The sequence below is a fragment of the Gouania willdenowi genome, chromosome 19 (genome assembly GCF_900634775.1).
Source record: "Gouania willdenowi chromosome 19, fGouWil2.1, whole genome shotgun sequence".
Lineage (NCBI taxonomy): Eukaryota > Metazoa > Chordata > Actinopteri > Blenniiformes > Gobiesocidae > Gouania > Gouania willdenowi.
In genome coordinates this window covers 23,035,760-23,049,223 of record NC_041062.1, presented here as the reverse complement: position 1 = coordinate 23,049,223, position 13,464 = coordinate 23,035,760, and the positions used below count along the sequence as shown (strand labels likewise).

Here is a 13,464-nt window from a genome sequence, read left to right as displayed (position 1 = left end):
GCTCCTCCTTTACCCCCTCACCCCTCCCCTCTGTGCTCGTCTCACTCACATGCATGTGCACAGCTGCTGCAGAAGAGGAGCTCAGCTCATCACTTGTATTGTGTAGAAACTTCGTTGTCTCATTCAGCAGTAAGTAAACAATAAACTTTACCAATATACAGTATATGTTGAAAAACGTGACCAAAATCTCTGTTTTAACTCTGTCAGCGGTGACGCGCTTTCAGTGTGAGCTTGTGCATGCGAGGGATCGAGAACAAGCAGGCAGACAGGGAGACGTGATTGGTTAAAAAAACAGTTTGTTTTTTTTCCATTGGTCGAAGCTATTACAGATTTACAGCTGCTACAGATGATGGATTTTCTTAGTTCCTTTTTCAGAGCACATAAGATCTTAATTTCTGTGAGGACATAAAAACAATTTCAACCAAAAACTTAAGAAGTGTATCTGGAGAAAATTGCCTACCCTAGCTTTAAATTGTTACTTTGAATTTTCAATTGTTTTATTACATTTTCCCATTTAAACCTCATCCAACATTAAGTTAATGACACAGCATTTTATAGTGGCCAACAAACTGGTTTGTAACTCCCTTGGAATAGATCAGAAAGTACTTTACTTTATAAATTATAAAGTATAAATAATTCCAGCTAGTTCTTCTTCTTTTTGAATAACATCTTAAGTTTTCATTTATTCAGACAACTGTTCTTCAGAAAATTTACACTGAACTCCTGATAAGCTTCCACTGTCAACTGCCAGTTGTCTGGCAAAAATAATTTGCTGGAATTATTAGCAGAGGCCTCTGTAGAAGACTGGCAGTTGACAACTAAATTTACTCTTCATTTATGAAAAATATGCATGATCATTCACATATATGTGCTTTATCATGTAGATAAAAAACAGTTGCCCTACCAGCTCCATACATGCCAGGTTGCATTGGTCCAATACCACCGCCTCCTCGCATTCTACGGGTTAGCTGAGCCACCCGCTCCATATCCTATTCACACACACACACACACACACACACACACACACACACACACACACACACACACACACACACACACACACACACACACACACACACACACACACACACACACACACACACACACAGTCATAAAAATACAACCAGAGATACACAATCCCCGAAAACGTATTATTGTGTGATGACACACCAACTTAATAATACAATAGATGATAATGGGCTCATGATAATGATACATTCCGATATTTTTGGAAAGGGAAAAAAACCCAAAAAAAAGTCAGTTTGAACAATGTATTTACTTTTATCTATTTGACTTTAAATCTGGACATACTTACTCTGGGTATGACTTCTTTTACTCAATAGAAATATAAAAATGATAAACCATAACAGTTAGTGTGCAGCAGATCGAATGTATTTTTTTATCTGGCCACCATCCTTCACGATACCACTCGTAACCTGCAGAATACATCTTGTGACATTTTAACATCGTAATATTTTGTTGCACGATATATCGTCCCACATTTACTGATCACCAATAACTTACTGAAGGTCCCTGGTCCAGTACTGGGTGAAACAAGTCATCAACGTAGGCATCCATCTGTCGGTCACGCCCTGCGGGCATGAAGAATAGCACCAAAAAGAAACTTATAATATGCAATGGGAAAAACTCATTAACCAGGACAACAAAAGTTTAGCACTGAGAAAAATGCTTTTAGAACTGTATATAATAAGCAGCTATTACTGTTTTTTTATTTCTATCAAGCATTGGTCGAAACTGAAGTCACATGTTCAAAACTCTAAACACAGTCAGCAAAACACAAGTCCATGTGGACTAAACTGTGAATCACTGTTTATTGCTTTCACACCAAATGCACCAAAATTCATGAACTCATTTAAACTCAGTCTCTAGTTTACAACCTGCAAAACACTATACGTTTACATCACATGAACACACTTTGTTCAAATCAATTCAAAACATAATCACAACAGAATTATGGTGGTAAAAACATTGGGAATGTCGGCTGCAGCCACTTTGAAATCTATTGAAAATTATGTCACAATATTGATGTTAAAAATAAGTAAAACGATGATAGTTGTTAGCTGTAAACTGATTCAGGTCATCTGTGTTTGGCCTCATTAGATACAAAGGAGTGGCTTTCTGATTCATTTTCCTTTGCAAGTTTATGGATCAAAAAGCAGGTGGTGAGGTTGGTTGAGAGAGAAGAGCGGCCAGGCCACGAGAGGAAGAGGAAGACGTAGGCTGCGTCTGTATAGTCCTTCCTATCTCCTTTACTATCCACTCTTCCTTCACCACCGGAAGTGTTTAAGTGATGGCCATGATAAAGAATGTCCAAGTTATCTTTAAGCTCAGGAAAGGAGGCTCAATGCTTCATTTTTTACCTCCTTTAGCCGAGGAAACACTAATGCATCCTTTACCCAAGGAGACCAAATAATGCTGACCCACAGTTCCTTGCGGCGACAACATTTAAAGGGACACACACACCCAAGCGCTGACAAGTAATGGAGATCATGTAAGTTCAATGCGATAATATGTCTTGAACAACTTTAAATAAATAATCTAAAACCCATATATTATATGTAAGACATATTATCCATTTATAACTGACATAAAACAGACACACTGTGGTCCAAGAATAAGAAATCAGAGACATTCAACATAATTCATATTTCTGAGTGAAAGGTGAGTGTGAGCAACCATTCTCAATGTGACGTTCTTTTAGTTTCACTTTTGTTCCTCTAGCCTCTTTTCCTTTGATTTGCATTCAGTCATTGTGATTTTTGAGATTATATCAGGGGGAAGTGTTAGAAATGTGCTTTTAGTCCATTTTAGGAAATTTGTAGTTTTTTCATCACGGCAGACGTCACTGACCTTCACAGTCGTCAGATTATTAAGTCACCTAGTGGAAGAGCGTCTGATTGTCAAAACAAATGTTATCACCTTTTCCTAACTCCTCTCCTAACACATTTCCTTAACCCTCATCCACGGGGTTATGGAAAAGTGGATAGGAAAGGAGATAGGAGGGAATATTTGGATGCATCCCAAGAGTGGTCTCACATTGTGATTTCTGAGATTTTGCACAAATGTTTTTAATTACTGTAAATTGTTGCATTCCTGATTCACTCTTGTTGCAATATATGACAGCATATACGATCATTTAGAACCATCACAGTGCAATGATCTTATTTTCTTATAAAATACTGATTTACCTGACAAAAATCATTCAAACTTGAAAGATAGATGTATTTTATGTAATGCTTTTTGTTGTTAGCATTGTGTAGTTCAGTGTGTGTTTCCAAAGTGAGACTATTTGCTAGTGTTGTGGTTGAATGAGCTTCTTTTGGATGAAGTGTTTTGTTGGTGAGAAACACTTTTGGGGATGAGAGTAACTGTTGAGCTGAGATGCATAATGGACATACAGACTGTGTTTAGAGTTTTGAACATGTGGCTTCAGTTTAGACCAAAAAACTGTAAAACTCTTTCTGAAAAACTCTGTAAAATACAGGTTGCATTACCTTTAGCTCACATTTAGAGTGTGTGTGTGTGTGTGTGTGTGTGTGTGTGTGTGTGTGTGTGTGTGTGTGTGTGTGTGCGTGCGTGTGTGTGTGTGTGTGTGTGCGTGTGTGTGTGTGTGTGTGTGTGTGTGTGTGTGTGTGTGTGTGTGTGTGTGTGTGTGTATGTGTGTGTGCGTGTGTGTGTGTGTGTGTGCGCCCCCCCTGGTGGGGACTGGAGACATGAGAGGTGGGGTGCAAACAGGAGGCCATTTTCTACTCCATGCCAATCTTCTTCATTGACAATAAAGAAAAGATCATTAACACTAAAAATATTTTTTTTTTTTTTTTTTTTCTCAAGCTTTTTGTGATAGATTGAAAACAATGATTCGTTATTTCCTGTACTTTTGACTGCTGCACTTTTACATTGAATATGTAAAATACAGTGAATATGATGATGATGTATAGTTTTGTGAGTATTTCTCATACCCTCAGGTGAATAACCTCTTCCCCAAAGGTTTCTTTCAAAAGGAGGTAGCCGAGGAGCATGCACGGGGGGTGCTGGGGGGATAAAATCATCTAGATCTGTAGACAGCATCCTGGAAACAGAAATGCAGATGGAGCAGATGTAGCCCTCTTTCACTTACGTACTGTTCAGCATCATAGTTATTACCTGTGGACCAACATCTCTTCACCCTCCAGAAAAATACATTTGAATTAAGAAGCAGAAATGATCCAGACTTTGAATTTCCCACATTGGCTAAATAAGTATATCCTGATATCTCTCCGTTAACTTCACCTCACCAAACATTCTCTGTCGGAGAGCCCCTGTACTACGAAGCAGGGTATAAACATGTTTACTTAAGGAGATTTCAGCCTCGCTACGTATGCACTGTGAGAGATGGAGATTACAGCATCAGACCAATCACAATCACGGACAAACTGTGTAGAGCAATTTACATCACAATTGAGGAATAATTCTTTAAAAATATGAAGAAATTAAATCCATAATTCAGACAACAAAACAACACTGTTGCTGCAGAAAAAGAAGGAAGAAAATAACATAGGCAGGAAGCTGCTGATACTGTTACATAGTTTCCTCACCTGCTGCGAGGAATTCACTAAGATTACAGCAATGATTAGTGCACATGCAGAAGTGGTGTAGACCGCCCTTATTTAAAAGATCCCAACAACAGCTCTAGGAAACGTTCAATATCAACAACTGTAAAACAATTACAGCACATCTCCCTTTTTTTTCAAACAAAGAAAGCATTTTGTTTTCACACATTAAAGAAGATCTTAGTCCTAAAAACATAAACAAGGTTAGACACTTATTATACTGATCATCCAATCCTTATAACTGGATCCCATAAGCATACATTATTCAAACTTCACATCCTTCAACTTTTGAACAAACAATTTACCTAAGAACAAAACATCTGCATATATGTTTTTCTTTTTTTTTTCTTCTCCCTTCAACCTTTTGAGGTTCACAGGTTATGCCTGGTAGGTCTTACTACAGCTCTGCCACATCTTGTTGTGAGAGATGGGGTGTTTCCAGGTGAAACCTGAACTGGCGATTCCCCAGCAGGTGTCACCAGCGGTTCATTTGGCTGTGGATCTGGGACCAGTTGCTGTGGGGCACTTTTGTCCTGCAGAGGTATGAGATGCACTCTGTTCAGCCTCCCAGTCCCTTGAGGTAGACCAACGAGATAGGATCTCGGAGTGGAGTGGTTCTGAATCACAGTACCAGACGCTTTCACATCAGTGACTCAAACACTTTCACCTGGTGACAGGTCTCTCAGCATCCTTGTTTGGTGCCGCCTGTTGTAGTTCACAGCGTCTGATATCCTCTTCTCCCTTTCCTTCTTAACCACCACACATTGTCGGGCAGCGCCGGGTTCAGCTGAGTAGAAAGTACTGGTACAGTAGTGCGTAAATGCATTCCCATCAGGAGTAGCCAGGTATGGAGCCAATGCTTTTTTCAGGATATTCTTTAAAGTCTGTACAGCTCTTTCTGCCTCGCCATTGCTCTGCGGAAACCTTGGGCTGCTTGTAACATGTTGAAATCCATACAAAGCTGCAAAAGAAGTAAAAGCTTGCCCAGAACACTGAGGTCCATTGTCAGACATCATGACCTCTGGGATGCCATGTCGGGCAAAGATGGATTTCAGGTGAGTAATGACATCATCAGACTTAGTGTGACATAAAGGACCTATCTCGATGAACCTGGAAAAATAATCCACAACCAAAAGATATGTCTTCCCCTTAAGCTCAAAGAGATCTGTGGCCAATTTTTGCCATGGCCTTTCTGGACATTCTGAAGGAGAGGTTCATTGTGATTTTGGCATTCCTCCAGACATGCTCTGCACTTTAGAACCATCTCAGAAATTTGCTGACTGAGTCCAGGCCACCATACACTGTGTCGAGCTCGTGCCTTGCATTTAACAATCTCCTGGTGTCCTTCGTGGATTTTAACAAGGACATTGCGCATTGACGCAGGAATCACAAGTTGAGTGTCTTTAAGCAGCAAATCATCTTTTACTGTGAGCGTAGCTTGCTCTGCCCAGTAATGTTTCAGCCAAGGTTGTTGTTTCACATTTGTCGGCCATCCTTCAGTACACAGCTTCATTACCTTAGAACAAATGCTGTCTGCTTTCAGCTGCTCTTTCAGAGTTTCTATGTATTTAACACTGACTGGTAAGGTTTCCATTATACAGTCTACATATGTTTGTAGTCTCCAACAGTCCTTGATTTTCTGAGGTTATGCCTGCTTTTATAGGTGCACAGGAAAAAGTGTCTGCTGTCCAGAGTAGTTTTCCTGACACATGCACTATGTCATACGAATACCTCATAAGCCTCATCCTGAAACGCTGGATTCTTGGTGGTAAAGTATCCAAATGTTGTGCTCCCAATAGTGAAACAAGAGGCTTATGGTCTGTCTCCAGGCAAAATCTTTTGCCAATGAGGAAATCTCTGAAGCGCTCACAGGCCCATGTGAGAGCCAGGGACTCCTTTTCGATTTGCGCAAAACGCTGTTCAGTTGGAGAGAGTGACCGCGATGCATAGGCTACAGGCCTTCATCCTCCCCCTTCTCTTTGGAGAAGAACACCACCTAATCCATATGATGATGCATCCGCCGAAACCTTAGTGTCTCTGTTAGGATCGTACACGGCCAAAACAGGTGTCTTCTGAGCTTGAAGACAGATTGCTTGCTTGCCTGAACCTTTCAAACCTCCGAATCCACTTTGTCCACTTGTTCGGATGGGAGAAGTCAAAGGCCTCCAGTGGTTGGATGCTAAATGTAGCCCTGGGTGCGCTAGTCCTCCTGCTAACTCCGACCCGGCCCTGCTCGTCCTCACCGTCACTTGCCATAGCGAAACCTTGGTTTAGGTCAATCCCACTTCTGACACCATGTCGCGTCTTCTATTCTTTGGAGGAATGCACACGAGTCGGACCGCGTATCATCACTTTGACACTTTATTTTTACACTTCCCACACGTCACTCGGCTGCGACCCAACACGTGACTCAACACACACACTCCCTTGGCTGATCCCAACAACAGGTCTAGGTAACGTTCAATATCAACAACTGTAAAACAATTATAGCACAAAATGGAATGAGGGTGCATTGCGACGTGCAGCAGCTGCTCACTCCTGATTCCCTGGGGTTTATACGGCTTATTAGCGCGTGGAGTGACGTTATAATACCCCTAAACCTTTAGTGAATCCACCCCTCAATGGGTAAATGCATGCGATTATACAATATTAAAGCATGGGATGATGAACGGACCGCGCTCTGATCCGTTTCACATTATTACATCACAGACGTGTTCCTGTTCACGTAGTTCTCCTCAATTTATCTCACACATACTGGGATGAAAGCACCCTGTTTCACTGTTTCACTGTAGTATTTTCCTGCTGTCTCTCATTACTTCCCGGCTTGATTACTGCAATTCCCTTCTCTTTGGTCTCCCCAGCAAATCCCTCCATAAACTCCAGTTAGTCCAGAACTCACCTGCCTGCATCATCACCAAAAGCACCTTTGTCTCCCACATCACCCCTTTTTTTTCCTTTTCTTTTTTTTTTACCTTTTCTGCACATGTTGTCAAAGGTCAACACTACAAGAAGTGCAATCTTTTTAACACAGCAATGCATGTTTTGTTATTGCAATTAAATAAATTAATTGATTTGATTGCATAATTGTGACCATCACCAGCCCTCCCTAAGGAAGGGTAAGAAACATTTTATTAAAGGGAGGATATAAAAACAGAGGGCAGTGATACACCTGGGTGAGGGGGTGGGAGGGAGGTGGAGGGGGAAGGGAGCAGAGAGGAGAGATTCAAGGTAAAAAAAAAAATGGAAGGGTGGTGAAGAGTTGATTATTTTAAAGTGAGATGTAAAGTTGTAGTTGTGTGAATTGTGCTTATTATGTTGTGTAATCAAGCCAGTCTGGTGACAAGTGTGAGGCTTAGGTATAATGGTGGTGGCTGTGGACAGAGGGAAGGAGTGAGTGGTAATACCTAAAACAGGTATTTGGGATCAACGTGTCTAAGACACCAGTACGAGTTTTATCCCACAGACCAAGGCATGCCAGTGCATCGTAGGCCAATGTATGTGCAAAAACCACTAATGAAAACCCAAGCGCTGCTCCAGAACCGAAAATGCAGCCAGGCCAGCAGAAAGAGTGGGGGCCATGGGGCCCTGGGTCCCCAAGATCCCAAGTTGAGAGGCAGGCACCGCCCCCATATACTCACCCGAGAAAGCCTCAAGGAGCCGAGGACTCACCTCACAATTCAAATCCGGACTCAAAACCCGTCTATTTAAAACAGTATTACCCACCTGACCCCACTGCCCTGTCTCTGTGTTTTAGCTTCACTTTTACTGTTGTTTTTATACTGTTTTAGCTTAACTTTTATTGTGGTTTTATACTATGTACTGTTGACCTTGGGTGACCTAAAATGCTCTGATTTTCAAATAAAATGTATTATTATTATTATTATTATTATTATTATTATTATTATTATTATTATTATTATTATTATTATTATTATTATTATTATTATTAATATTATTATTATTATTATTATTATTATTGCGTATGTATGAAAGGCTTCATCAGCTGACTGTAGGTCAGTCCATCAGATGTAAATCTATATCTTTCCTAAAAGGATTTCATCAGTAAATGAAAAGATTGCATTTATCCATTAATACTGTTTTTTTTCCCTAAACACAGCTGTCAGATCTGCACCAGTCAGGATCTTCTAACAATGGGCAGCTCATTTTCCAAGAGAAATGATTGGTCAGGAGGCGGGGCTTTAGTACTCGCTCAGATCTTATAGGTTAGGTTAGGTGTTCAGCCTAAGTTCCCATGGTGATTTAGCTGAGTAAGAAGTTAGCCAGAATCGTAGTACAGCACACACCGATTAAAGCTAGCATCGCGTAGCTTTGTAGTACAGGCCCATAGAGACAAGCTCCTGCAGGGACAACTTCACAATTGGAAAAATGAGTTACTCCCTCTTTCTCACTCTTACACATCCTTTCTTAAACCAATGTCATAAAATGTTAATTATTACTGGTATTAACTTTATCTAATCACGTTTAATGGGAAAACACTAGCTATTAGCAACTACCATTAAAGGTCTACCAATCAGAAGGCTACTTCCTCAAAATTCAACCTGGGCATTGCAAACCAATCAAACGTTGTTTTTTGAGAAGGAATTTCTCATCACCCAGAGCTGGAACATTGGAAAGTTCGGAGTCTTAAGAGAACTTCAGTCGGAAAAACATTTGTCTTTTGTCTGTCTTTTTTGTGAGCCACGTTTTTTTAAACATCTTTGTTATAATTTTTGTAAATGTAACATTTGTGAAATAACTGTTTTTAGAGCAAAACCTTTTCATTAATGAATAATAACTCTTTTGCGCATCGGCCGTCGGGTCTGAGGAACGTAAAACTGGACGCGCTGCAAACCAAGTCAAAAATGTCCAACTCAGGGATAATTTAAATACGTCATAAGCCTCTGATTTAACAAAATCACAACAAAAAGGATGTCGTTAACATCAGATAGGCTCTTACAGATCAAACAGAACCAGGGGCTGGTGTAGGCTGATTTCACCACACTCTGAGAATCCAGAGAATTTAACTTTTTCAGACACACATCAGCTGAGCGTTTTACACTCACACACTCTTATGGCTGGAAAGTTCTAAAACACACTCAAAATCAAACCAAATTCTCATTAAAACATCTGCATCCCTAAATATCCAAGTAAACTCTTAATTAACCACCTCAGAATGAATTAACTATTAAGTTACTGTTAAGACAGTATCTGAAGTCAATCAAGTCACAAGTATGATCTGTGTAAATAAATACTTACAGTAATTTAATGTGTAAATTAAAGTCTGACTGCTGCCCTGATGTAAGAAATAGATTAAAAAAAAAATTTTACTTCACGTTATTGTTCTCACTGCTACACAAAAAAAAAAAAAAAAAAAGATGGCGCCGCGGATGGCTGCCATGGAGTTTACGTGTGCTCTATTGTGTTTGTTTTTGTGCGTTAATTGTGTGTCCGCGTGCTCTTACACCCGTGAAGAGCTACTGAACATCAGATCAATCACCCCCACGGACTTACTACCATTTTTTTTGGCGTCAGCTGCGGATTTGGTCCATTTTTTGACCAAAAGAGGGGAAAGCGAGCGGGAGCTCTCGTGCATCTAAGAAGGCGAGGAGCGTGCACACCTCTACCTGGCATCTTTCTCTCAAACGTCCGCTCACTTCACAACAAGATAATGCTGCTAATGAGAAGAAACGGGGATTATTCCACATCATGTGTCTTGTGCTTCACGGAGACGTGGCTCAGCGCGAAGGTCCTGGAGGCCGCTGTTCAACTGGAGGGCTTCCAGCTGCTCCGCGCAGATCGGGACCCGGGGCTGTACGGCAAGGCAAAAGGCGGTGGAGTCTGTTTCTATATCAACAACAGCTGGTGCTCTGATGTGACTGTGATATCCCAATGTTGCTCTCCTGCTCTGGAATATCTGTTCATTAACTGTAAACCTTTTTATTCACCGCGGGAGATAGTCTCATTCATCCTGGTTGCATGCTATTTACCGCCAGGGTCAGAAGTGCACGCAGCTCAGCACACGCTCGCAGAGCAGATTCTGAACGTAGAGCGGACTTTCCCGGAATCTCTCGTCATTGTGCTCGGTGACTTTAACAAAGGGAACCTCAGTCAGGAATTACCCAAGTACAGACAGTTTATTAAATGCCCCACCAGAGAGGAAAACATGCTGGCTCACTGTTACACCACCATAAGCAATGCGTTCAGGGCTGTCCCCCGTGCTGCACTCGAACTTTCAGATCACGTGATGGTCCACTTAATCCCCTCATACAGACAAAGACTGAAACTGGCTAAACCGGTAGTGAGCACATCAAAGATGTACACCCCTGAAGCTGTGGAGGAGCTGCGCTCATGTATGGAGACTCCAGTCTGGGAGGCATTTGGGGGTACTTCCATCAACCTGGATGAATACACAGACATAGTGACCTCATATATCCAGTTCAATGAGGAGCGCATAGTACCAACGCACACCAGGGTTTGTTATAGGAATGATAAGCCCTGGTTCACACCCAAACTCCGGCAGCTGCGTAAGGAGAAAGAGGCGGCACACAGAAATAGGGACAGGCAAAATACCGCTTTAAAAGGGAGGAGGGAAATGCCAAATCTGTATATTCAGCCCGTCTCCAACAGCAATTCTCCTCAAACAACCCAGGACCAGTGTGGAGGGGGCTTAAGGCCATCACGAACTATAAGCCCAAGGCCCCCGAGGCTCCGAACGATCTGTCCCTTGCCCAGGGTCTGAATACACACTACTGCCGCCATGAGCGCCCATCAGCTCCTCACACTCCAGAGACCCCAGCCACCTTTGCCCCCCCCCCACCACCACCATCAATGACCCCAGCACTTCATCAAAGGCCTCCACAGACCCTCCCTCCCCCCCTGCTCTCTCCATCCAAGAGGAGGAAGTCCCCCCGGGCCGTATGGTGTCTCACCCTCCACCCTGAGACACTGCGCGGATCAGCTGGCTCCCATCTTCACAGACACCTCCCTGGAGTCATGCCACGTGCTGTCCTGCTTCAAAAACATCCACCATCGTTCCTGTCCCCAAAAAACCACGGATCACAGGACTTAATGACTACAGGCCGGTGGCGCTGACGTCTGTGGTCATGAAGTCTTTTGAACGCTTGGTCCTGCCCCACCTCAAGGGCATCACCGCCCCCCTCCTGGAACCGCTACAGTTCGCCTACAGAGCCAATAGGTCTGTGGACAACGCAGTGAACCTGGCCCTCCACCTCATCCTGGAGCATCTGGACTCCTCGGGAACCTACGCCAGGATCCTGTTTGTGGACTTCAGCTCTGCCTTCAACACCATCCTCCCTGGACTGCTACGAGACAAGCTCTACCAGCTCAGCGTGCCAGACTCCCTCTGCAGGCGGATCACTGACTTCCTGACGGACCGGAGACAGCACGTGCGGCTGGGGAAGATCGTCTCGGACACTCGAACCACAAACACTGGAACTCCTCAGGGCTGTGTATTTTCCACCTGGCTCTTCTCCCTGTACACAAACTGCTGAACCTCCAGTCACCAGTCCGTAAAACTGATCAAGTTTGCGGATGACACCACCCTCATCGGGCTCATCTCGGATGGTGATGAGGCTGCCTACAGGAGAGAGGTGGACCGGCTGGCGTCCTGGTGAAGCCACAACAACCTGGAGCTGAAGCCCAGAAGACAGTGGATATGATTGTGGACTTCAGGAAAGACACAGCCCCACCGTCCCCCTTGCCCTGACAGACTCTCCCACCCCCATCTCCATCGTTGACTCCTTCTGTTTCCTGGGCACCAACATCACCCAGGACCTCAAATGGGAGCCAACCATCAGCTCCCTCATTAAGAAGGCCCAGCAGAGGATGTTCTTCCTGCAGCAGCAGAGGAAACTTAAGCTGCCGACCAAGATGCTGGTGCAGTTCTACATGGCAATCATCGAGTCCATCCTCACGTCCTCCATCACCGTGTGGTACTCCGGCGCTACAGAATGGGACAGGAACCGACTGCAGCGCATTGTGCATGCTGCAGAGAGGGTGATTGGCTGTGAGCTCACATCTCTCCAGGACCTGTTCACCTCCAGGACCCAGAGGCGTGTGGGTCGGATCACAGCTGACCCATCTCACCCCGGACATAGACTATTCACCCCTCTCCCCTCAGGCAGGAGGCTACAGTCTATCCAGACCCATACCTACCGCTACTTGAACAGTTTTTTCCCCTCCGCCATCAGACTCATGAACAAAAAACAAGTCTCTGTAGCTTAGTCACAGACTCATGGATGTAATCTGCACTTAGTTTAAAGTTTTGTAGCTTATTTTTATCTTAACTCTGTGTTATATGTTCTATATCGCACGTTTGCACCGAGAAAAATTCCTAGTTTGTGAACCTGTTCTGGTAATAAAACGTATTCTGATTCTGATTCTGATTCAGATGCTCACAACACTAATGGTGTTTAAGGAGCAGCTTGATCAGCGCTTACCTGTTGTCCTGGCCATTGAACAGATAGTCTGAGTGCATGGAGGAGGGTGTTCCTGGTGGGGGCAGCGCTTCAGCTTCAGCTTCAGCTCCAGCCAGAAGATCCATGACAAAGTCAGACCCTGTGAGGTCAGACCATCCTTCATCAGTTACCAGAGAGACAGACCAGCCCTGGGCTGCTTCTGTCACACCCCTGAGGAACAGAACACATACATTAGGAGTTAACTGATCTGTATTGCTGATGGAAGAACTCATTCATTCTTTCATTCATACGCTACAGTGATGCTGACAGCATCAACAGGAACATACTACAGTGAAACAATGTGTTTTCATACCAGTGTGTGTGTGATAAATTGAGGAGGACGACCTGAATAGCTTTCAGCCTGCATTCTTCCTGCT

The 13,464-nt window shown here is 43.2% G+C and overlaps 1 protein-coding gene across 1 annotated transcript in view; it reads right to left on the bottom strand.

Annotated features, from left to right (window-relative positions):
• The window catches only part of myo15b (myosin XVB), a 96,763-nt gene that overhangs the window by 31,544 nt on the left and 51,755 nt on the right, over positions 1–13,464 (bottom strand). Inside the window, exons 36-39 of the mRNA XM_028476945.1 lie at positions 13,070–13,258; positions 3,981–4,090; positions 1,525–1,592; positions 905–989 (exon numbers count right to left, since the gene is read on the bottom strand). Of these exons, the coding sequence (XP_028332746.1) occupies positions 905–989; positions 1,525–1,592; positions 3,981–4,090; positions 13,070–13,258 (452 nt within the window). The remainder of the gene's footprint in view (positions 1–904; positions 990–1,524; positions 1,593–3,980; positions 4,091–13,069; positions 13,259–13,464) is intronic.